The sequence below is a fragment of the Chiloscyllium plagiosum genome, unplaced genomic scaffold (genome assembly GCF_037043375.1).
Source record: "Chiloscyllium plagiosum isolate Xiang-an unplaced genomic scaffold, Cpla_swu_hap1 HiC_scaffold_2, whole genome shotgun sequence".
NCBI lineage: Eukaryota > Metazoa > Chordata > Chondrichthyes > Orectolobiformes > Hemiscylliidae > Chiloscyllium > Chiloscyllium plagiosum.
In genome coordinates, this window is record NW_028270140.1 from 19,474,388 (window position 1) to 19,499,523 (window position 25,136).

General features: G+C 40.7%; 1 protein-coding gene across 4 annotated transcripts in view; it reads left to right on the top strand.

Annotated features, from left to right (window-relative positions):
• LOC122565011 (signal-transducing adaptor protein 1-like) overlaps positions 1–25,136 on the top strand; it is a 79,893-nt gene that overhangs the window by 42,799 nt on the left and 11,958 nt on the right. For all 4 annotated transcript variants that reach the window (XM_043720671.2, XM_043720657.2, XM_043720666.2 and 1 more), the window contains exons 3-8: positions 3,091–3,210; positions 4,762–4,818; positions 10,735–10,910; positions 12,964–13,095; positions 17,073–17,142; positions 21,587–21,689. In XM_043720671.2, coding sequence (XP_043576606.2) covers positions 3,091–3,210; positions 4,762–4,818; positions 10,735–10,910; positions 12,964–13,095; positions 17,073–17,142; positions 21,587–21,689 — 658 coding nt within the window. The remainder of the gene's footprint in view (positions 1–3,090; positions 3,211–4,761; positions 4,819–10,734; positions 10,911–12,963; positions 13,096–17,072; positions 17,143–21,586; positions 21,690–25,136) is intronic.

The window sequence follows — 25,136 nt, forward strand, 5'->3', positions numbered from 1 at the left end:
TTTTCAATTCCCTTCCTAAACAACTTCTGTTCTTTCTACAGCAAAAGCAGAAGTTGCTGAAAATCTTAGCAGGTCTGGCAGCATCTGTGAAGAGAAATCAGAGTTAATGTTTCGGGTCCGGTGATTCTTCCTCAGAACAGTTCTGAGGAACAGTCACCGGACACAAAACGTTGACTCTGATTTCTGTCAAGAGAGGCTGCAATTTATGTTTTTATTTCTGATTTATAACATCTACAGTTCTTTCTGTTTTATTCTGTTCTATCTACTTCTTAAAGACTACTTTTGACAGAGTTTGTTCATGTTTCCTGATAGCCACTTTTGGCTTGCTTTCAGATTTTGTTTGATTTTTGTGCTGTAAATTTCCTTAATGTTTTGTTGTGTTTAAGATGACACATAAGTTCACGTTGTTGCTGTATTTACAATGCTCTGTTGTCTATAATGTTAGGGATAGGATTTCCTATGGCTTTGCCTGACTCCTCCACTGTAGCTTTTGGTCATGAGCAGGGGAAAGTGCCTGTTACCATTGTTTGCTCCAAATATCTGGTTTAAACACTTTTGAAGTAAGAATTGGCATCCACTATAATAATTAAACAGACAAAAGTATGCCTAATTTTAGTTTTTAATGCCAATGGCACAACTAAACAAGATATTTTGTGGGTGTGCTGAGCAACATCAATGAGTTCACATATAAGGAACTTGAACAATTTTATCCAAGATATGGTTAAAGATAACAAGCTTGAGTCAGTACTAAGAATATGGCATTTGCTCAGTGAGGATTGAATCAAGATAGAATCAGGCTCTACTACTGTTAATGCTGTTCAGCTAAGGAGAGATTTCTAAGGCTGACACTCAATGGGACAAAAGATGTTTTGTTGAAAATGAAAAGGGAAGGTAGGAAAATTCTAATTTAAAATGAAACTGTTTCTACCATGAAAAAGTGTAAGTAAATTATAAAATCAGACAGCACAAAAGGATGTCATCTGGCTAATTTTGGCCCAAGCTTAAAAGAACCTATCCAATTAACACCACTACCCTGCTCTTTCTCCATCATCCTGCAACTGCTTTCTTAAATTGGAATGCTTCATTGCTAACTGGCTTTAGTTTGAACAGTTTCATTAATAAGTGGAGGAGTTTAAGGAGGGAGCAATTCTTAGGACAAATTCCTTTGCAGTCAGGTACTTAACAAGTAATTTCCTCCAGAGACCTATTTAATCATTGTTGAGTTTATGTTTACTAACAAATCTCAAGTGTAGAGCCAACCATTTACTTTGATGCGACCATGTTTTATTTTAGACTCCAGCACTGCGTAAACCAGTTCCAGTGGTTTCGCATATTCTTTTTATCCTGGCCGTAGACACCCAGGTTTTACAATGAGTGATATCTATGATTCTGCTGCAATAATTAGGTTGTTGGATTTATACTGTGAAATGAAGCAAAAGCAGTTCATATTGATGCATTTCATGAAATTCCAACTCAGGGTGAATATCTACTAGTTGGTTAGACGTTTGTTTTGAATGGTTGAACAAAATGAATGATATTCCATTGACTGATGTTTAACTTTCTTGCAGTCAATGAAGTTAGATGTCAGGCAAGGTGCATAACAGGAGTGGTGTCCCTACATCTAAGCCAGAAGACCCAGGTTCAAATCTCACCTTTTCCAGAAGTATGAAATAACATCTCTGAACAGGTTGATAGAAATTACCTCCTTGCCGGTGAGCCAGAAGCCTGGGTTCAAGTCCCATTTGATTCAAAGGTGTGTCCTAACACCTCTGAGTGAGTTGATTATAAATGCATCTGATTTTAATACCTGAGACCATCATGGACTAAAGGAAGAAAAAAATGTTTTGTAAAGAAGAAACATTGACCTAAAATGGCTGCAGTGATCACCTGGCCTGGTTGAAACAATGTAAGATAAATGAAGACCACTGAATAAAAAAAACATTACAACAAATTACCCTGCAAATCAGTCAGGTGTAAAGGAGCCCTTGTCTCCTATTTTTGATTTCCACTTATAAAGCCATAGAGTCTTATAGTCATACAGACCCTTAAGTCCAACCAGTCCATGCTGAACATAATCACAAACTAAACTAGACTCACCTGCCTTCTCCTGGCCACATCCCTCCAAACCTTTCCTATTCATGTATCCATCCAAGTGTTTTTTAAACATTGTAATTGTACCGACATCCACCATTTCCTCAAGAAGTTCATTCCATATTTGAACTACCCTCTGTGTAATAAATTTGCTTCTTTTGTCTTTTTTAAATCTCTCCTCTCACCTTAAAAATGTGCCCCCTAGTCTTGAAATTCCTCATCTTAGGGAAAAGACAACTACCATTAACTCTATCTATACCTCTCATTATTTTATACACTTCGATCAGGTCAACTCTCAACCTCCTACACTCCAGCCTATCCAGCCTTTCTTTATGACTCAAACCTTCCATACCCATCCACATCCTAATAACTCTCTTCTGAACTGTCTCCAGCTTGATAATATCCTTCTATAACTGGGTGACCAGAACTGGGCATAATATTCCAGAAGAGGCCTCACCAATGTCCTGTTCAACCTCAACATAATGCCTCAATTCCTATATACAAAGGACTGAGCAATGAAGGCAAATGTGCCAAATGCCATTTTGTTTGACACATTGGGTGAAAATGACTTACAAATTCATCAGCTAGAAAGATGACGACACCATGAGAATAGACAAGTGAATTGTCTAACAGACGAGAAGCTTTTCATTGGTGATGAAACATCCGTTCACTGAGAACTCAAGGATTCCACAAATATCAATACAGCTGAAGATACAAGACATTGACTAAACTATGATTTCAGGTTTAATTATATCAATTGAAGCACTCTAAGATTTTTTCAAAGTTGCATATTCTTCATCTTTCTATTGTATTCAATACACGCTCCCATTGTGTTGTAATAATTTTTGCAGAAAATTAATGTTAAAAGCAAAGATTAACAAAAATCACAGAAAACCACAAACATTTCACAGACTGGTTCCAGCACTGAACCAACCAGGTACCAAACTTATTGTTATTTGTTACATGCTGCTTTGAACTAATGCAGCTTATTATTTTTAGTACACAGAAAAACTGGATCTCCAGCATTTTGTATCGATCGAAGATGACAACAGTGGAGGGAAAAAATCCCAAGCAGCTAGCTTTCGACTGCAGTTGATCAATGAAGGGGTGAAGCTGAAGGTAAGCAAACTAAAATTCTGATCTAAGCCTTGAAATTAATATTGCTATTCAAAGTAAATGAATTTTGAACCTAATCATTTGGCGAGTCTTTGCTATTTTGTTATGGGCATTTTTTTTAAAAAATGGGTTAATTTTCTTTCTATAATATTGAAAAAAAGTAATGTAATATGCAAGTTTCCTTTGGAAAGAATGGGTTTTGCAACCGTGTAGCATGAGATTGTTGAAAGATTACCCCAGTGAAAGGACTACTGATTCCGCCAGATTCTACTAAAATGAACAATACACCATTTTAAAATTTTTAGTTAAGCATGTTTTATGGTACAGCTGTGGTAATTCAGTGAAGGGGATGACGTTGAGATTGTGGGGAAGATCGAGGAATTGGCAATTAGTAGTGGGTTTGGACAATTACGAGAGGAGTTGATGATCATGAGGGGATTTGGAGGTCACAGGGAATTGAGAGATCATAGCAGGAGTTGGAAAATTTGCAACAGCCTCTCTTTAAGCTTACTGGGCCTAGAACTAGAGGAGACACCCCTGCTCTATTTGGCCCAAAAAAGGAGCTGTAAAGTACTTAGCTTATGGACCTGACTCATTCAAATTCCTTTCACCTGCAGGATTCGCAAAGCCTAGGACATCCTGCAGCCATAAATTCAAAATAATAATCCAGTAATAATGAAGAGTCCTTTAAAAGATTTTTATTGACTAACCTGTGGGTGGACTGGTTGCTTGCCTCTTTGTTAAAAACACAAGTGGGTGGCTTGAATGTGGACTGGAATCAGTACTGAAATTTTAAAATATGTTACCTTCTAAGTGAACCCAACCCACTTAATCATGAGTGTTAAAGTTAATCCCATAGCGTCTCCAGTACAGAATGTAGCAGTTCTGATTTTACCTGTGCCAAATCTTTGAAACAGCTACCTGATTTTCCTACTCCTTTGTTCTTTCCCCATTCATATTTTGTGTTGTAATAGTTATTACAGCCTAAAATGAAAGCACTTCCAGCAGAAATTGATGTCATGCTAATACAGCCAAGATATATCATGAATAATGTGCAATTCTATTTCTCCAAGAATTGCCCTTTCTGTAAAAAGAACTTGAATGCACCAGAATTTGCAGCTGCAAGTTACTCAATACCTGTGGTCGACAAATAAATTATCATTCATTAATTTGTCTCATATCTCTTTTCTTTTCCAAGGAGCGGGGATTGGAGAATTCACAGCCATTATGATTTGTCCAACACTTTAATGTTACATTGTACAGTTTTAATTCTTTCTTGCTGGATTTTTATAGTAGTTGGCTCTCTTTCAGTTTCACTTAATCTTAGCTTGATACTTACAGTACAAAGTATTGTGTTATAATGGCTGCTGGAAGATAATGTGAAAGCAGTTTCAGTAGAGACAGAGGTCACATGACTATGCAAGCCAGCTTAGTACATTATATACGACTATATTTCCCCAACTAACCCGCAAACATATCAGCACTTGCTATTTGCTTGGTACTGTTTACTCTGCAATGATGTACATATAATGAGCTTTTTGTATTATCCACCAGGCTGAAAATGTGGAAGCTAGAGAAGAATGGAAAGGTTACATTATTGCAGTCTCTCAGGTAGGAATGTTGCTTTTATAACATGTTTCTCCATTCAATGTTGCCAGCCCAGTATTTTGAGAATAACAGTATTATTTGCATAGATGTGGCATGGATGATCTAAAGTAGCATGGGGTGGTTTGGATTATCTGAGGAGGGGAAGGGTTACGAAGGTTATTATGTTGAAGGGTGAGGTTTAGGAGGCTTATGTTGGGAGTGGGTTACTGAGTGGGTTGCCCAACTCAGTAACAATACTCATGCATAGCATTACAGTTAACAATATGTTCTGCAAAGCTGATTTGTTTGTGAAAAGTCAAAGAAAAGAGCAAAATCTCACTTGGGTCAATTGTGCAATTCAGAGAGGGTAAAAATGTGCAGACTGGATTTTCCAAACTTCACATTGAAATCTGAAACTTAGACTGTCAGTTTTGTCCTGGTTATTGAAGCAGAGCCAGAGTATGGTAGTTGTATATCTGTAATCCCCCACATTGCTCTCCCCATTTAATTTTTTTAATGCATCCATTCCAATTTAAAGATTATTAATATTCCCAAAAAAGAAGGAAATCAAATTCCAAGCTTTTATGTTTGTTAGTTCTGCAATATTGTCATTGGAGAATGAACTTTGTCCATGAACTTTCCTAGGTTAACATTCTTAAAATTGTATTCCCTCACCTATCAGTTTATTTGTAGACTCAGATTTTTCTGGACCTGGGAAACTAGCAGATTTTAGGATGTAAACAAAGGTGCAGATGTCATTCTGCTTTTATGGTAACTGCAAAAGCCAAATTTTAAGTAAGTTAATGACATAACCATGCTTCAGCATTTGAGCATATTAACACAAAAGCAATATTTACTTTATTTTTGAATTAATATTTTGGGAGGAAAATGATGTTCATTGTCCTACCATTTTATTCAACTGGAGTCAAAAACTTTCTCATTTAAAAACATTACAAATCAGTCTACACCATGAAATCTTTTATGCCTCAAAGTAATGTTAATGAAATGTATTGTCATTATTATGTGCATTTTATCCAATCATTAGGTGTTGAGAACACTTCTAAAGTACTCAACATTTGTAATACTGCAGTTGTTTATATGCTACGTATTTAAAAGTAGAACACTACTTCATTACAGTGATTAGTGCGGCTTTGTGGGAAGCAGTGAGGGGTAGCAGCAATTTCATGACTTTGTGAAGCTCTTCTCCATAGCCAATAGCTCAATTTTATTGCACCACTGCCTGCATGTTCAAAGGTAGTGCATAAGTAATGTGCAGTATGTAGATTTCCTAATTCCCTGCTGTCCACCTTGATCTGTTTACGATTGTGTGTGGAGGTGGTGCGCATGAAAGGCATTGGGCACCCTGTACACTCTTGGTCTGATTGAGGCCAAGAGAATTGTTATGGTGCAGAAAGAGGCCATTCAGCCTATTGTGCCTATACCGGTTCTATTACGTAGTGCCATTCATCTAATTTTCCCCAATATCCCAGCACATTGATTCTATCCAAATAATCATCCAATGCCCTTTTGAATATCTCAATTGCATTTGCCGCCACCAAGTTTCCATCACAGTGCATCCCATACCCTAACTATTTGCTGTGTGAAAATGTTTTTTTTCTCACATTACCCCTTGCTTCATTTAAACATCACTTCACATCTGTTGCCTCTCGTTTCTTTTATTCTTGTGAACGGGAACAACTTCTCCTGACCTATTCCTTCTAGCTTGCTCATTATCTTGAAAACATTTATCAAATCTCCCCTCAGCCTTCTTCTGTCCAAGGAGAAAAGTTCTAACTTCTTCAGCCTAGCTATATAGCTGAAGTTTCCGATTCCTAGGACCATTCTTCTAAATTGCTTTTGCAGTCTCTCTAATGCTTTTGTGTTTTTCCAATAATGTGGCACCCACAACTATAGAATCATAGAATCCTGACAGTGTGGAAACAGGCCCTTCGGCCCAACAAGTCCACACTGATCCTCTGAAGATTATCCCACCCAAATACATTCCCTATTATTCTAGATTTTACCCCTGATGAAGGGCTCTTGCCTGACATGTTGATTCTCCTGCTCCTCGGAAGCTGCCTGACCTGCTGTGCTTTTCCAGCACCCCACTCTCGATTCTGATCTCCAGCATCTGCAGTCCTCCCTGACTAATGCACCTAACCTACACATCCCTGAACACTATAGCCAATTCACCTAACCTGCACCTCTTTAGATTGTGGGAGGAAACCGGAGCACCTAGAGGAAACCTGCACAGACATTGAAGAATGTGCAAACTTCACACAGACAGTCATCCGAGGCTGGAATCGAATCCAGGTTTCTGGTGCTGTGTGGCAGCAGTGCTGAGCCACACTGAGCCACCATGTACACAAGGCTTCAGCTGAGGTATCACAAGTGTCTTGTGCAAGTTTAACCTCATCACCTTTTTCTTGTATCTATGTCCCTGCTAATAAAGTCAAGAACACTGTATGCTTAATTGACTGCTCTGTCCACCTGTACTGCCATTTACAATGATCTATGTCTCTATACACCCAGGTCTCTCTGCTCTTGCATCCCCTTTAGAATTGTACCCTCTATTTTATATTGTCTTTCAATGTTCTTCCAACCAAAGTGCATTACCTGATGCTTCTCTATGTTGTAACTCATCTGCTTCCTATCTACGCACTCCAGCAACTTGTCAATGTCCTTTTGAGTTTCACACTGTCCTCCTCAGTTTACAATTCCTTGAAGTTTAATGTTATGTGCAAATTTTAAAATTGCGCCTACACTCCAAGATGTAGATCATTAATATATATTAGGAAAAGCAAGGGTCCCAATACTGACCCCTAGCGAACTTCACTATGAATCTTCCTCCAGCCTGAAAAATATCTGTTGGCCAATATCCATTATCATGTATTCCTTCTCATCATGTTACGTTTCTCATGTCATGTCTCATATTATTCAAATACTGTGTCAAAAATACTATTTTGTAAAATGAATCTTCACAATTTATGTTTAAACTAATCAATGGTGTTTTCACCATTTTCTTAAGGAGTTTAGATAGATCATCCATCACTGAAATACTATTTTGCAGGTTATGTTTAACTTAGCCCCACCCTCCTCCCCCATTTCAAATGCAGGCCAAGTCCTCTAGTTATGCTGTTCTAAACAAAGTGGATAGCTTGACAAGATTTTGTCTGTGATATAACTGAAGTTAAGACATTCATATTGATCCTTCTCCATTTCACTGCAGTCATCCCTGATCTTCAACTTCACCTCCACTTTCTCACACATTCCTCATATCATTGATCCCCTAAGAGATCAAAACCTTGCCTATCTCAGCCTAAAATATGTCAAAAGATGGAGCAAACCTCAGGCAGAAAATTGAAGATGTGAATTCCATTTTCTTACATTCCTCAATGCACAATGTTGCGCATTTGTTTTGTATGCAGAATGTATTTTTGAATGGATGGCAGTGTCCTTTTAATGGAAAGAATCACTGTTTTAGCCATTGCATAATAGAGTCATAGAGTCATGGAGTCCTACAGCATGGAGACAGGCCCTTTGGCCCAAACTGGTCCATGCTGACCAAAATGCCTGACCATACTAACCCCATTTCCCCGCACTTGTCCCATATCCTTTCAATCCTTTCCTATCCATGTATTTGTCCAAATGCCTTTTGTCAATGTGCTTGCCTCAACCACTTCCGCTGGCAGCTCATTCCATATGCGTACTACCCTCTGTGTAAAAACGTTGCCCCTTAGGTTCCCTTTTATTCTTTCTCCTTTAACCTTAAACTGATGCCCTCTAGTCCTTGATTCCCCAACCCTGGGAAAAAGACTGGACAGTAGTGGTTTAAATGAACATTATGGCACTATCTGTGAGTTCAGGGAAAGCCTTAGCTTCTCAATTTCATGAGCCCTTGTTATGGTTTCTGTCAGTTGTTCCAAACTGACCTCCTCAAACAAGGTTAAGTTTGCAGGTCTGCTGAGTTTTTATTTGCTAGGTTAAAGGCCACCTTATTTGCATTAGGATATTAGTATCCTGAATAAAAAAAATAAACTTTAACAGGACAGATCGTCTGGACAGCAATGACACTGGTAGGATCACCAGTGACCTATGACTCTATTCTCTTCTGTCCCTGTTGAAGCCACATTCCCTGGACCCGTACAATAACAGAGAGAATAGAGTAGAGAAGCAAGGAAGAGGCCATTGCCTTCTTTTTATGACTCCAAATGTCATGCTAAGTTAAATTCTTCAAAACCTTAAGGGTTTAAATGGACTTAATGGGTTAGTGAGTGGGTAGTTGAGATTGGGATTAGATTATTAAGTGAGTGGGTTCCTGAATAGTTGAGTTAGAGAGTTTAGTGAATGATGAGGTTGGTGTGAGAGCTATTTTTGAAAGGGACTGAGTGATACAAGTTTAAACTGACGAGGTAATTACAGATCATGACTTTTCAAGAATCCCAATGAACCACTAAAGTATGTCTCCTGCACAACAGGATTTAAATTTCCCATGATATTAATCGAGGAACAGCAAGGGGGGGCTTTGCATAATTTCTTGAACAACAACAGCCTGCAGCAAACATTATAAAAACAGATGATCTATTCATTCATGTCTGTTTTTGGGATGTTTATGTGTTAAAATTGACTGCTGTGTCTGCCTGTACTACAATATTGATCATATTTTAAAATTGTTAATTGATTGTGATGTGCTTTGGGATGTTCTGAGGTTGTAAGATCCAAAATAAATATAAATGTTTCTCATTAACATGAGATGCCAGTTCTAAGTAGATGTGTTTGACCCCTGGCATCAAGTGTTGAATCAGGCTGTATGAAATCCTGTATGGCATAAACTGAAAGTGGGGAAAAGTTTCTGTTTTGATCATCTGAAGCATCACCATAATGTTGAGACATTCTGTTCCCTGTCCATCTGATAGAAAAAGTAGTTATGTGCTTGAGCTGAAAATGTGTTGCTGGAAAAGCGCAGCAGGTCAGGAATCGACGTTTCGGGCATGAGTCCTTCTTAACTTTTCAGACCATTCCTGAAGAAGGGCTCATGCCTAAAACGTCGATTCTCCTGCTCCTTGGATGCTGCCTGACCTGCTGCGCTTTTCCAGCAACACATTTTCAGCTCTGATCTCCAGCATCTGCAGTCCTCACTTTCTCCATAGTTATGTGCTTGTATGATAAAATTTTATATGTCTCGTATACAAAGTGGCAAGCTACCTAAAAACAAAACTCAGCATATGTTTATTTATATTGAACAATATAGGTAAGAAACATTTTTGTACTCTTCACATTTAGTTTGCATTGGCTTTCAAAGAACTAGTAAGAATTTCAAAGCCGGATTAAGAATACAATCCAACTTTAGCGGAAGATTCATGCCTACCCTCCACTGAACAATAACCAATTGAATGTGTTCCTTTTAACTTTTCAGTCATATTCACACATCCAATTCAACTACTTTCCCATTGACATGAAAAACATCATAAACTGTTGTATGCATATGGTGGGTCATTCATTTCCCCGGTTTTCTCAGTTCACATTGTTTTTTAAGTCTCATTAAATCTAAATAGGTGAAATTAAAACAACAACAGCCATGAATGTGTTTGAAGTAGTATAAGTATATGAATCTTATGTGTTATTTAATTGTTGTTGTTCACTCTTGATGACTCAATCCTCCCAAATAAGCAAAACCTGAGTTTATCTGTGAATTCTCAAAGTCTCCATCACCAACCAGTTGACAATCTATTTGCCCACAGTTCTCTATTGAGGAACAAAGCAAACTAACAGTGAATGTTGCCCACCATTGCCTCAGAAATCAATGGACAAAGCGTAACCTCTCTAAAAAGAGAATGCTTTTCTTTTAGCTAGAACCATGCTAATTTACATCACAAGTGCTATTCAGCCTGTTGTGTCAATAATTTGTTTTATAAGCTCATTTTTATACAATTTTACCAGTTGGAGGTTCCCCGTGATTTGTCACTGCTGCCGGGACAGACGCTCTGTCTGGAAGAGGTGGTTAAACAAGAAACACTTCGTCAGTCAAGTGCTCCAGTGAGACCAGAATTGCAGAGAGTTTTGGTGGAGAAGCCTGATTCGGATCTCTATGATGATGTGTTGACCGCAATGCCAAAGTATGTAGCAACTCAGCCACGATCTTTTGATAGCACCCTCCAAACCTATAACTTCTGTCACCTAGAAGGACAAGGGCAGCTGATGCATGGAAGCACCACTTGCAAGTTCCCCTCCAAGCCACACACCTTCCTGATTTGGAACTATCAGGTTCCTTCACTGTCACTGGCTCAAAATCCTAGCATTCCCTTCTGAACAGAACGATGAGTGCCCCAATACCATGGGACAATAGCAGAGATACCAGACCCTGGTGCACTTCTTGGCCCAGATCAGGACACCACCGCTGGCACTTCACCCCAATAGTTGGCCTCCTGGAACCCCAGTTATTGGGTCTCGATGTATTTCCACGCCCTGAACTCTGCCCACACCACGTTGATTACAGTAGTTCCTGAAATCAGCTTACTACCACCTTCTGCAGGAGAATGAGAAATGTGAAATAAGTGCTGGTCAAGATAGAAATATGCACATCCACTGAATAAATTTTGTTTGTTTCTCTTGAATAGGAGTTGGGAGGTCATGTTGCGGCTGTACAGGACATTGGTTAGGCCACTGTTGGAATATTGCGTGCAATTCTGGTCTCCTTCCTATCGGAAAGATGTTGTAAAACTTGAAAGGGTTCAGAAAAGACTTACAAGGATGTTGACAGGGTTGGAGAATTTGAGAGACTAAACAGGCTGGAGCTATTTTCCCTGGAGTGTCGGAGGATGAGGGGTGGCCTTACAGAGGTTTACAAAATTATGAGAGGCATGGATAGGGTAAATAGACAAAGTCGCTTCCTTGAGGCTGGGGAGTCCAGAACTAGAGGGCATAGGTTTAGAGTGAGAGGGGAAAGATATAAAAGGGACCTAAGGGACAACTTTTTCACACAGAGTGTGTATGTGTATGGAATAAGCTGCCAGAGGAAGTGGAGGCTGGTACAATTGCAACATTTAAAAGGCATTTATATGGGTATATGAATAGGAATGTTTTGGCGGGATATGGGCTGGGTGCTGGCAGGTAGGACTAGATTGGGTTGGGATATCTGGTCGGCATGAATGGGTTAGACCGAAGGGTCTGTTTCCATGCTGTACATCTCTATGACTCTATGAATACTTTTGTCTGTGAAGAAGTTATTTTAGGGAGCAGAAAATTTCATTCCTTTATACCAGGTCTTGGTGTCAAATATCCCAGGTTAAAAAGAAATCCCACTGAACAGTCTGGCAATCTGAAACAAAAAGTGAAAATGCTGAGAAAAGTGACCAGGTCAAGCAGTATGTGTGAATCAAAGACAAAGTTCATGTCTCAGCCTGAACCTTCATTTAGATTTCTGATGAGGGAAATTGGTGAAATGAACATCTTTTCCTTTTTTCATAGACGCTGCCTGACTTGTTCGTTTATCTCCAATGTTTTCTGTTCTTGTGTCAAATATAGTACCAAACGTTCACTTGATCCTACCCTAATAAAGCCCAGCATTAGAAGAATACTCTACTGTAAAAAGATTATATTTCCCTTTACCTCACTAGCTATTCTTGATGTTTCAACTAAGAATACCATCTTTTTACCAAAATTGGTAGACTCAAATTGATTTGGAACTGCGTTGTGTTCACCAAATTTATTTCAAATGGGCTTTGATTTTAGAAAAGTTTTAAATACTTGATTTACATGTAATGTAAGTGCATCTTTTTAAGTTAAGAATTATTAGCTATGTGCACATTGAAGTGTTCACTAAATGAATACAACCATCAAAACTATTTTTGAAACCTAACTCTGAAATGATCTGGATGGTGCACTACCTGAAAGTATATTGGGTGGGAGAAGTTTTTAACAATAAATCACAAAAGAAAATTGGAAACATATTTGAAAAGAATGAAAAGGAGCTTGCTATGGGGAAACAGCCAGGGAATAAGATCAACTTGACAGCTCTTACAAAGAATGACATAGTCAAAATCTGAATGGCCTCCTATGCCTTATGACTTTATAATCTAGCTCTTCCCCACTCTGTGCCATGTACATTGAAGTACTGCATTAGCAAACTAAATGATTTGTAATCAAGGCTCACCTTTACTGTTTCTGCAGGTGTTTCTACAAAATTTCTCGAAATGAGGCTGAAGCCATGTTGGAAAGGCACCCTGAGAATGGGAACTTGATACTACGGCCTTCCACCGAGAACACAAACTACTCAATCAGTACTCTGATCACACAATGCAGGTAGATTTTAATATGCGGGGAGGCAATATAAACTAGACGGTACACTTAGATGGTGAGAGCGTGGTACAAATAACACAAGATCGAAGGTTCAGTCCCCATGTGGACTAAGCTCACTTGTTTCCACGCTAGCTCTTTATTCTGTACTCTTGTAACACAGTTGTTGTGTCCCTTTCTCTGGACTAGGAGGCTTGGGTTCAAGTCCAACATGCTCCAAATTTATGGAGAACATCTCTGAACAGGTTGAGGATAGAGGCTACAATTTTAAGTGAGTTGCAGGAGCAGCAATAATTTGGTATTCCATTTTATTCAAAGTAACAAGACCTGTTATAAAAATGGAACCCATGGCTTTAACAAATAAAATCAAGGAGTACAGAACCGTCACAAATGATCAGTTTTCCCTCAACTATTGGAGCAGTGTGTCTGATTCTGGGAACTTTTAGGAAGGATTTCCATATGATCATAAGATATTAGGAACAGAAGTAGGCCATTTGACCCATCGAAACTGCTCTACCATTTGATCATGACTGATCTGTTTCTCAATACCATTTTCCTGCCTTCTCCTCATAGGTTTTGATCCCCTTACTAATCAAGAACCCATCTAACTCTGACTTAAATGCCGACAATGATGTGGCCTCTGCAATCCTCTGTGACAATGAGATCCACAGATTAACCGCTCTCTGGCTGAAGAAATTCCTCCTCATCTCAGTTCTAAAGGGTCATCCTGAACTAGGACTCCTAAGGCCCGTTGTACTTAAGACTTCCAATCCCGTCTCCCCATTTTGAATATAGTCTGTGCCTCTATTCTTCCTACCAAAATGCATAACCTCACACTTTCTCACATTGTAAGCCATCTACCACGTCTTTGCCAATTCTCCTAACCTGTCTGAGTCTTTCTGCAGCCTTCTCACTTCCCCAACACTATTTCTCCCTCCACCTATCTTTGTGTCATCTGCAAACTTTGCAACAACAAACTTAGTTCCTTCATCATGTTTGCAAGCTTGGTGGGTGACAGGCCTGTTCCGGTGATGTATTATTCTTTTTTAATGCATAATGTGAAGAGCTGTGGCTCCAATACCATCCCTTGTAGAACTCTACTAGTCACCAGCTGCAATCCTGGAAAGAACCCCCTTATCTCCACGCTCTGGCTTCTGCCACTACCCCACTTCTAACACCATGGGCTATAATCTTATTTAGCAGCCTTCTGTGCAGCACCTTGTCAAAGGCCTTCTGGATATCTAAATAGATTGCATTCACTGACTCCATTGTCTAACTTGCTACAGGTACATCTAGGCTACAGGTTTGGTACAGTACTCCATCATCCTCAGGTACCCTGTGCCTAATGGAGTACCCTTGCAATAGTGATCACCATCCCCAATGACTCCCTCACAACAATCTCTCAGTTTCAGTATACTCACCCACCACATAACAATGAAATTCCCTTGTGACCTGGGGTGAAGTTGATTAGTTGTTGGAACATATTCTACTCAAATCCCTTCATAGATTCACAGAATCCCTACAGTGTGTAAGCAGGCCATTGGCCCAATGAGTCCACACCAGCCCTCTGAAGAAAATCCCACCCAACCCACTTCCTCCCCCCTCCAGCCTAACCTCTCCCAGTAACTTGCATTTCCCATGGCTAATCCACCTTTTTGGACACTATGGAAAATTTAACTCCTGACTTGCACAAATTTGGACAGTGGGAGAAAACCAGAGCACCCAGAGGAAACCCACACAGACATGGGGAGAATGTGCAAACTCTGCACAGACAGCTGGCCAAGGATGGATTTGAACCCAGGTCCCTGGCACTATGAGGCAGCAGTACTAACCACTGAGCAACAGTGCTGCCCCAAATCTCTGTTCATATCTCCGCTCTACTCTACATAATCCATTCCTGATGAAGGGCTTTTGCTCAAAACATGGACTTTCCTGCTCCTCGGGTGCTACCTGATCTGCTGTGCTCTTCCAGCACCACTCTAATCTTAACTCTGATCTCCAGCATCTGCAGTACTCACTTTCACAGTACTGCATGATCCATGCTGTTACCAAATTCCAATTGTGTCCTTTATCAATATTCAGGAATAAAACCCTCTCAACACAATTTCTTTGACATTACCAAATTTAGACATGAAATGAGGTGAATTTTAGGTTGAATTGTAAGATGCTTTGATCCAGATATTTCAATGGCCAATCTTGGAACTGTGCAGAATGGAGTTGTATGTTGGGGCCTTGCTGCTGACTCCAAGGGACTTACTCAGGAAATTGAAAATTCCATTGGGCAATTCGCTTGCACCTGGAACCTTCTGATAAAGCTCTTTAAAGTTGGAGGGATCCAACTCACTTTTAATAGTTAGGTAATGAAGGTTCATAATATTATTCTTCTTCCAAATGGTCAAAAAGCCATTTTAAAACAGCATTTACAAGAAGTCATTTTGTTTTAGCTAAACAACCAGCAAATCTGGCACCACCCAGTGCTAACCCTCTAACAGAGTTTACATTCGAATGGATTCCCTGCAGTATGGAAACAGTCCCTTCAGCCCAAGTCCACACAGACCCTCTGAGGAATACCCCACCCAGACCTATTCCCCTGGCTAATGCACCTAACACTATGGGCAATTTAGCACGGCTAATTCACCGATTCTGCACATCTTTGGATTGTGGGAGGAAACTGGAGTACCTGGAAAAAATCCACGCAGACATGGGGAGAATATGTAAACCTAACACAGGCAGTCTCCCAAGGCAGGAATGGAACCTGGGTCCCTGACTCTGTGAGACAGCAGTGCTAACGACTGAGCTACCATGCCACCCATGGGGACTTGATCCTACAGAAGCCCCACAATAGAAAACAAAAGTGACCTGACTTCAAAAAATACTTAATTGGCTGTAAATTATTTTGTGATTGTTATGTGGTAATAATGGGCACTATTTAAATGCTAGCCCTTTATTATCACATAATATGTTGACAGTTAGAAAATGTTGACTGACACTTTTAGTGTTGCCTGTGGTCTGGAAATAAAAGCCAAATGGGAAGAGACAGTTAATGCCAGTGGAATGTTAAGTTGAGCCCATCTTAAAATCTCCCTGCTCTTTCCAAATATGTCAGCATAAAATAAAAAACTGAAATAATCACAATTGCTGGAACTCAGAAACAAAACAGAAATTACTGGAAAAGCTAGCAGGTCTGGCAACATCAATGAAGAGAAATCTCTGTTAAAATTTTGGGTCCAGTGATCCTTCCTCAGAGCACAAAATTAATGCTTTGTGTAGTCTTTCTTCACTGTGAGAACTGTCATGTGAATCAAGTAAGTAATGTTTACTATAAAAGTTTCCAATGGTTTTTAAATATAACTCCATTTGCTGTGTACGCATCACCTCAAAATGCATGATAAAAACAAACCACAGTCTCTCATTTTTATCATGGTGATCAGTCCTCCCTCCACAGGAGTAACATAGAACATAGAACAATACAGCGCAGAACAGGCCCTTCGGCCCTCGATGTTGCGCCGACCTGTGAACTATTCTCAGCTCATCCCCCTACACTATCCCACCATCATCCATGCGCTTATCCAAGGATTGTTTAAATCTCCCTAATGTGGCTGAGTTGGCTACATTATCAGGTAGGGCATTCCACGCCCTTATCACTCTCTGTGTAAAGAACCTACCTCTGATGTCTGTCTTAAATCTATCACCCCTCAATTTGTAGTAATGCCCCCTCGTACAAGCTGATGTCATCATCCTCGGAAAAAGACTTTCACTGTCTAACTATGTACTCCTCCACCATCATTGTCTCATTGTGACTCTGGGTGCTATGTACAGGGTACGTTGCAGCAACTTGTCCAGAGCAACCCCTAAAACCATCATTTCCACAACCTAGAAGGATAAGAGCATTTATCACCTTCAGGTCGCTCACCATCCTGATTTGTCAATTCTTAATCAGCACAATGTGAAGTGAAGAATTCTTTTTAAAATTTACCTTTCAGTAAGCGAGTCCTAAAACATTACAGGGTGACCTGTGAAGAGACCGGCTTTATCATTTGGGTGGACAATCCGGTAAGTTTCTTACTAAATTTGTTCCAAATCTCATAATTTAGGAACTCTGTATTTTATCATGTACATAAAACTTGCATGAAATCAATGTGACTTGTGAACTATGGCTAAAAGTTTTAAAAATATGTATGTGGTTACACTTCTGAAAGATTTAATTGGCTCTAAAGTGTATTGGAATGTCTTGTAGTTGACTGTTAAATCTTAGCAACCTTTGAATGTGAAACTGCAAAGAAAGAACAGGAAACATGGTGTAGTGATTGTAATGAGGTCAGCCAGGTAGACTTCATGGAATATAAGTTCCCTGACTGGAGCTGTTAATCGGTTTGCCTGGCTGATAAACAGGAGTGTCAGAGGTTCCATTCACTCTGAGACTTGACTCTGAGGGAGCTCGATCATTGTCAAGGGCTCTCCATGTGTAAATAAAGGATGACTTGGGGATGCAAGTTATTTTTGTGGCTTTATTTCAGTGGCAACGAGAGAAAAGCATGGTCCTGAAGGAATTCGCATGCAGCCGTCATCTTTGAGTTGGGCTAAGCAGTTCTGGCATCATGCCATTATTTGGAAAGCTTTACTCATTTGATCCTGCTACCCAAGACTGTGCCCAGTATGTGAAAAGAATGCATTTTTAGGCAAATTACATTGCCGCAGAAGAAAAGCACTGAGTAATTCTCTTGACAGCTTGTGTACCCAGAGCTTTTACAGTTATTAGGAGCCTAGCTTACCCTCAGGCACCAAGTACTGAAACCTTTCAAGACTTGATGGATTTAGTTAAGGAATATTACAACTGAAGCCTCCTCTAATAAATGCAAGGTGCTAAATAACAAAAAGCACCGATCCTTGTGGCACTCCACTGGTCACAGGCCTCCAGTCTGAAAAACAACCCGCCACCACCACCCTCTGTCTTCTATCTTTGAGCCAATTCTGTATCCAAGTGACTAGTTCTCCCTGTATTCCGTGAGATCTAACCTTGCTAATCAATCTCCCATGGGGAACCTTGTCGAACGCCTTACTGAAGTCCATATAGATCACATCTACCGCTCACGTCGACTGTGCAGGTCCTTACATAGGCCCAATGTTCTTCGTTATTGTGGACGCCCACTCTAAGTGACTGGAGATGCATAGAGTTCATTCATCAAACATGGGGATGACAATAGAAAAACTACATGCATCTTTTGCAATGGACTCCTGGATGTGTGGGTCACAGATAATGGGCCATTGTTTACCAGCAAGGAATTTCCTTAGGTTAAATGGTATTTTTCATATAAGCTCAGCTGCAATACCATCCATCTTCCAATGATCTGGCAGAAAGAGCTGTCCAACCTTTGAAGGCAGGCTTAAAGAAAAAGCCAGCGATTTCATTAGGTACCAAACTGTCCCAGCTGCGATTTAATTATATGACCACCCCTCATGCAACTACAAGAATAGCTCCAGCAGAGTTGCTGATGGGGAGAAGACTCCACAACAGGTTAAATCTGATCTTCCCGGACCTGGAGAGTCGGTTGGGGTGGGGGGGTGGGGGTGGGGGAGGTGAAACAGCATGAGGAACGCAATGCCGGACACAAGTCTCCACTAAGCCAGTTCTCCTGATCAAATGCTGAAGGCACACTGCTTATGTATTTATTTTGATTTCTATGACTTCTATCAAAATTACATCCTATGCCCAATTAAAATTTAGTGCATTTTGTACCTTTTACAAGATTTTAACACATCCACTATCTAAAGGAATTTATTGTATCTCTGGTCAATGGAGTATTGAACATCTTCTCAAACCAAGAGAAATTTAGTATAATTAATATCCAATGTGACTTTGTTGCCTCCTCTGCTAATAGGATTTTAGTTCATCCCATGCCCATTACTAGTTGCCTTGTGTTGAGGGTATTGAAAGTGAAGTGCAGAGTGAGGATATAAAATTACATGTAAACCCAGATCATCAAGATGTCAATTTGCCTCAAAAATGCCATTAGCACATGTGTTGACATCTTTATATTATACCCTATAACAGCATTTTTAATAGTAGCTTGCTCCATCATTTGGATCCATTAAACATTTTCAAAAGGTTTGATTATTATTGTTATTATTATCATGCTCATCATTATTATATTTTCAGTTTAGGAGCACTCTGGCCTTAGTTAATGTTGTACCACTGAACTCAATTCTTCATTGATTTACCTAAACAATTGTAATTTTTGCCTTATTGTCTTTATTTCATTGAAGAAAGAACAAATTAAGGGTGACAGAAAAGAAAATGCATCTGAGTAGTTCCCACTGTCCCACTAATTCTGGCCAAGGCACTTTGTAAGGGAATACTCATAGTCCTGATAAGATCAGACAGCTACAAACCATTTGGCTAGGATACTAGCATTCAATTGTATTGTATTGTTGTCTTATTACAACACCACTATCTCTACTCTTAAGGAACATAAAGCATTCCAAACAACAGTATCTGTCAGATAGGTAAAAACAATGACTGCAGATGCTGGAAACCAGATTCTGGATTAGTGGTGCTGGAAGAGCACAGCAGTTTAGGCAGCATCCGAGGAGCAGTAAAATCGATGTTTCGGGCAAAAGCTCTTCATCAGGAATAAAGGCAGAGAGCATGAAGCATGGAGAGATAAGATAGAGGAGGGTAGGGGTGGGGAGAAAGTAGCATAGAGTACAATAGGTGAGTGGGGAGGGGATGAAGGTGATAGGTCAGAGAGGAGGGTGGAGTGGATAGGTGGAAAAGAAGATAGGCAGAGTGGGAGGGGGAGTTGAAATGTTAGGCACTGCTGAACTGGAAGTTTGGAACTGTGGTGAGGTAGGGGAAGGGGAAATGAGGAAACTGTTGAAGTCCACATTGATGCCCTGGAGTTGAAGTGTTCCGAGGCGGAAGATGAGGCGTTCTTCCTCCAGGCGTATGGTGGTGAGGAAGCGGCGGTGAAGGAGGCCCAGGACCTCCATGTCCTCGGCAGAGTGCGAGGGGGAGTTGAAATGTTGGGCCACGTGGCGGTGTGGTTGATTGGTGCGGGTGTCCCGGAGTTGTTCCCTAAAGCGCTCTGCTAGGAGGTGTCCAGTCTCCCCAATGTAGAGGGGACCGCATCGGGAGCAACGGATACAATAAATGATATTGGTGGATGTGCAGGTAAAACTTTGATGGATGTGGAAGGCTCCTTTAGGGCCTTGGATGGAGGTGAGGGAGGAGGTGTGCGCAGCCCTCCAACGCATCTCGTCCACATCCCGCACCCCCACCCTCAGACACCACCCCTCCAACTGTAACAGGAACAGAACGCCCCTGGTGCTCACCTTCCACCCTACCAACCTTCGCATAAACCAAATCATCCGCCGACATTTCCACCACCTCCAAAAAGACCCCACCACCAGGGATATATTTCCCTCCCCACCCCTTTCCGCCTTCTGCAAAGACCGTTCCCTCCATGACTACCTGGTCAGGTCCATGCCCCCCTACGACCCACCCTCCCATCGTGGCACCTTCCCCTGCCACCGCAGGAATTGCAAAACCTGCGCCCACACCTCCTCCCTCACCTCCATCCAAGGCCCTAAAGGAGCCTTCCACACCCATCAAAGTTTTACTTGCACATCCACTAATATCATTTATTGTATCCGTTGCTCCCGATGCGGTCCCCTCTACATTGGGGAGACTGGATGCCTCCTAGCAGAGCGCTTTAGGGAACATCTCCGGGACACCCGCACCAATCAACCACACCGCCCTGTGGCCCAACATTTCAACTCCCCCTCCCACTCTGCCGAGGACATGGAGGTCCTGGGCCTCCTTCACCGCCGCTCCCTCATCACCAGACGCCTGGAGGAAGAACGCCTCTTCTTCCGCCTCGGAACACTTAACCCCAGGGCATCAATGTGGACTTCAACAGTTTCCTCACTCAACTATTGTACTCTATGCTACTATCTCCCCACCCCCACCCTCCTCTAGCTTATCTCTCCACGCTTCAGACTCTCTGCCTTTATTCCTGATGAAGGGCTTTTGCCCGAAACGTCGATTTTACTGCTCCTCGGATGCTGCCTTAACTTCTGTGCTCTTCCAGCACCACTAATTCAGAACAGTATCTGTCAGTCAAGCTGGATGTCTGAACTTGTACTCAAACTGCAAAGTCAGAATTAGCAATATGTTGCCATTCTTTTGGTGTACGATGCCTGTGCTTCAGCTATAGTCAGTTAAACCAAGTTTCCTGCTCTGTTCTAAACTTATTATTTATTCTGTAAAATAAATTAGCTTTAGCCTGTTTATACAGTATCGTTATTTAAATCTTTATTTCATCTAGAATAACCAGTTGAAGGTGAAGTTTCATAGTACAAGGTCCTCTTATGCGGAGAGAACATATGGCATCACTAGTTGAGCTTCAAAAGCCTATAAATCTTAGGTGAAAGATTAAACTGAGGGAGATTTTCTTGACTTAATAAACAGCTGTTTGTTTTCTTCCCTGTTCCATAGGTCACATGTAGGAGCCTTCAGGAAGTTATTGAGCATTTTATAAAAAAGACCAATGGGGTTTTGAAACCGTATATAGACTCTGAGGTCTATGCTGACAAAATTGGTATGTTTATCCGTCCACATTGTATATCAACCTGTGTATCTGCAAACTCTCATTTAGTCTCAGTAAGGACATCCTAATTTACGTAAGGAATGGGGCATGTTTAAAGAAAAGTAAACTAAAAGAACTTGCGCTTACATAACATGTTTCATGACCTCTGAACTGTTATGTAAGGGCCTGAAAGAATTTATGCAGAGCAGTACCTGAAGCACCACTATTCAACATTCCCTCTAAGCTGTGAGGCTGTGCATGCCAACACATTCTGTCTCGATTTCTGTAGCTGCTGTAGCACATGGACCTTGGAGATCCCTGCAAAGGCCAGAGAACTTGGAGGGAATGTCAATTATGATGTTGAGCTTAAGGGAGAACACCTTAGGTTTCTGAAGGAGTAAGGCAAGATAGTAACTACATATGAGTTACTTGCAACAAATTACATCAAGGGCTTCTTCTCATTAGACTACCAGTAGTTTTCCTCTACTCCACTATAAACCAAACCACTCTGTAGAACCCTGAGAGCGGCCAGTGGTTGTGAGTAATAGTACAGAGAGCTCATACAACTTGATGGGCAGCAGTACGGATTGCTTACACAACGTAGTGGTAGGTGGTGCAGATTCCATTAAGGTGGGAGAGGTCTATCTAGCTGCAGATTTAGTCATTCCAGGCAGTTACAGACTCCTGGCAGTGACCTTTAAGAGCTGTCCCACTTTGGGGTTCACCAGCTGAGTGAATGGACATAAGAGGCTCTGCCAGGCAAGTTAGAATTCCTGGTGAGTGAGGATAATCTTTAACAGAACCATGCAGATTTACAAGATTGCAAAACAAAAAGTGGAGAAGTACTTACAGCTCATATCAGGCATCACCACCAGAGGAAGAGGACACCATGAGGCCTAGTTACAGTCATGAAAATCAAGCGCAACGAAACCAAGTTAAAACCAGGTAGCAGCCCTGGAGACATGGAAAAGTCAGAATTAAAGTGATGAAATGGCATTTTAGAAACCTAAACAAGCAATGTCTTATTGCTAATTGTGGCTTGAATGGAGTATTGGGAATTTAGTGAGTTGAGGGGTTTACATGAGGAGAGGAAGCAGGTAATTCTTTGTTTTACTTCAAAGATAGCCTTATGATTTTGTAGGAATTGGTTCTTACTCTTACCCATAAACATCCAATTTATAGGCACAGAAGAAAGAACTAATACATGAATAAGGTTGACTAAGTCTACTTTCTACTCTCTAATTTCCATTTTATAGTAAATAGCATAAGAGTAAGGAGAGCATTACAGAGCTGGGAAAAGAGGATATCACAATCATTTCAAGAACAGAATCAGTTTGATTAGAGCCAATTTGGGCTGCAAACTCATGGGGAGAACACAAAAAATAAACACATTTGTGAAGAAATTAACAGGGTGAGAACATCAGAGGATAGTTATAATTAAAGACCTTAATTATCCAAATGTGAGCTGGGATGGTGGTTGTGTTTCGAGGAACCAACTTTCCTAGATTGTGTTAAGGAGAATTTTCTACAGCTGAATGTATCCAATGAGAAAAGATACACTTGTTGGACCTGATTCTTGTGAAAGATGTGGGCCATATAGATCAGGTGTCAATGGGGATTATTTAAGCATCAGCGATCATTGTATCATAAAGTTTAGGATGATGGTGGGAAAGAACAATGAACAATCCAGAAGAATAATTAATTGAGGTAGATCTGACAAAAGGGAGCTGAGCTGAATAGACTGGAGCCAACGGTTGGCAGGTCAGACTTTAGCTAAACATTGGGATAAGTAATAAAGGTATATTCCCTCAAAGGGGAGTGGTAGGTCAAACAAATTTCAGAGCTCCCTGGGTTGCAAAAGGATGTGCAGAGCCAATTAGGGACTGAAAAAGGAATTTGTATATGGAAGCAAGAGGTGTTATTGAATTATTAATTCACCTGTCTTTGCCAAAGAAGCATTTGTACTGGAGTTCCCGAGGGGTCGAAATTGAGACCCTTGCATTTCCTAATTATCTATCAATGATGTAGACCTTGGAGTATAGAGGACGATTTCAAAGTTTGAAGATAATTTAAAGCATGAAGCATTCTGAACTATAAGGAGGACAATGTAGAATTTCACCTCTGGTGGCACAGTACAAATGGCCCTGGCCATCTTAACCATGCCCCAGTTCTGAAATCCAACAAAATAGAACCAGAGTCCTATTCCATTATTCCTAGTTGGAGAATTCGGGTAACTGACATGCTTTAAACACTCTTAACCATTTCAAAATAAATGCTTCAAACTCCCAGGACACCAAGGGTGCACTGAGGGGATGGTACTTTTCCAAATGGCAGCCAGTCACTGGTGGAGTTAGGCAGGGGTCAGTGTTGGGACGCAATGATTCACTTATACATTAATGATCGTGTAGCTAAGTTTGCAAATGACACAAAATTGGGTGGAGGGACAGGTAGTGTTGAGGAATCAGGGAGACTGCAGAAGGACTTGGACAGGCTAGGAGAATGGAGAAAGAAGTGGCAGATGGAATATTGTGTGGAAAAGTGTGAGGTTATGTACTTTGGTAGGAAGAAAAGAAGAGTAGACTATTTTCTAAAGCAGGAAAGCCTTCAGAAATCTGAAGCTCAAAGGGATTTGAGAGTCCCTAGTTCAGGATTCTCTTTTGGTTAACATGCATGTTCAGTTGGCAGTTAGGAAGGCAAATTCAGTGTTAGTATTAATTTCAAGAAGGCTAAATGCAAGAGCAGAGATATACTGCTGAGACTGTATAAGATTTTGGTCAGACCACGTTTCGAATGTTGTGAGCAGTTTTGGGTCCCGTATCTAAGGAAGGATGTGCTGTCATTGAGGGGGTCTAGAGGAGGTTTACAAGAATGATCCTGGAGCTGAAGGGCTTTTCATATGAGGAGCTCTTAAGGGCTCTAGGTCTGAATGTGATGGAGTTTAGAAGGTTGGGGTGGGGGTTGGCAGTAGGATTCGATTGAAACTTACAAAGTACTGAGATGCCTTGATAGAGTGGATATGGAGAAGATGTTTCCACTCATAGGAGAGATTAGGAACTTGAGGGCACAGCTTCAGAGTGAAGAGACAACACTTTAGAACTGAGATGAAGATGAATTTTATCAGCCAGGGAGTGGCGAATCAAAGGAGCTCGTTGCTGCCAAGGGTTATAGAGGCCAAGTCATTGAGTGTATTTAAGACAGAGATAAGATATGTTCTTGATCAGTAAGGGGATCAAGGATTACAGGGAGAACACAAGAACATAAGAACTAGGAGCAGGAGTAGACTGTCTGGCCCTTCGTGCCTGCTCTGGCACTCAATATGATCATGGCTAATCTTCTCGTGGACTCAGCTCCACTTACCCATGTTTTCACCATATCCCTTAAATCCTTAATTTTTCAAAAAAGTATCTACCTTAGCTGTAAAAGCAATTACTGAAATAGCGTTAACTACTCCCCTGGGCA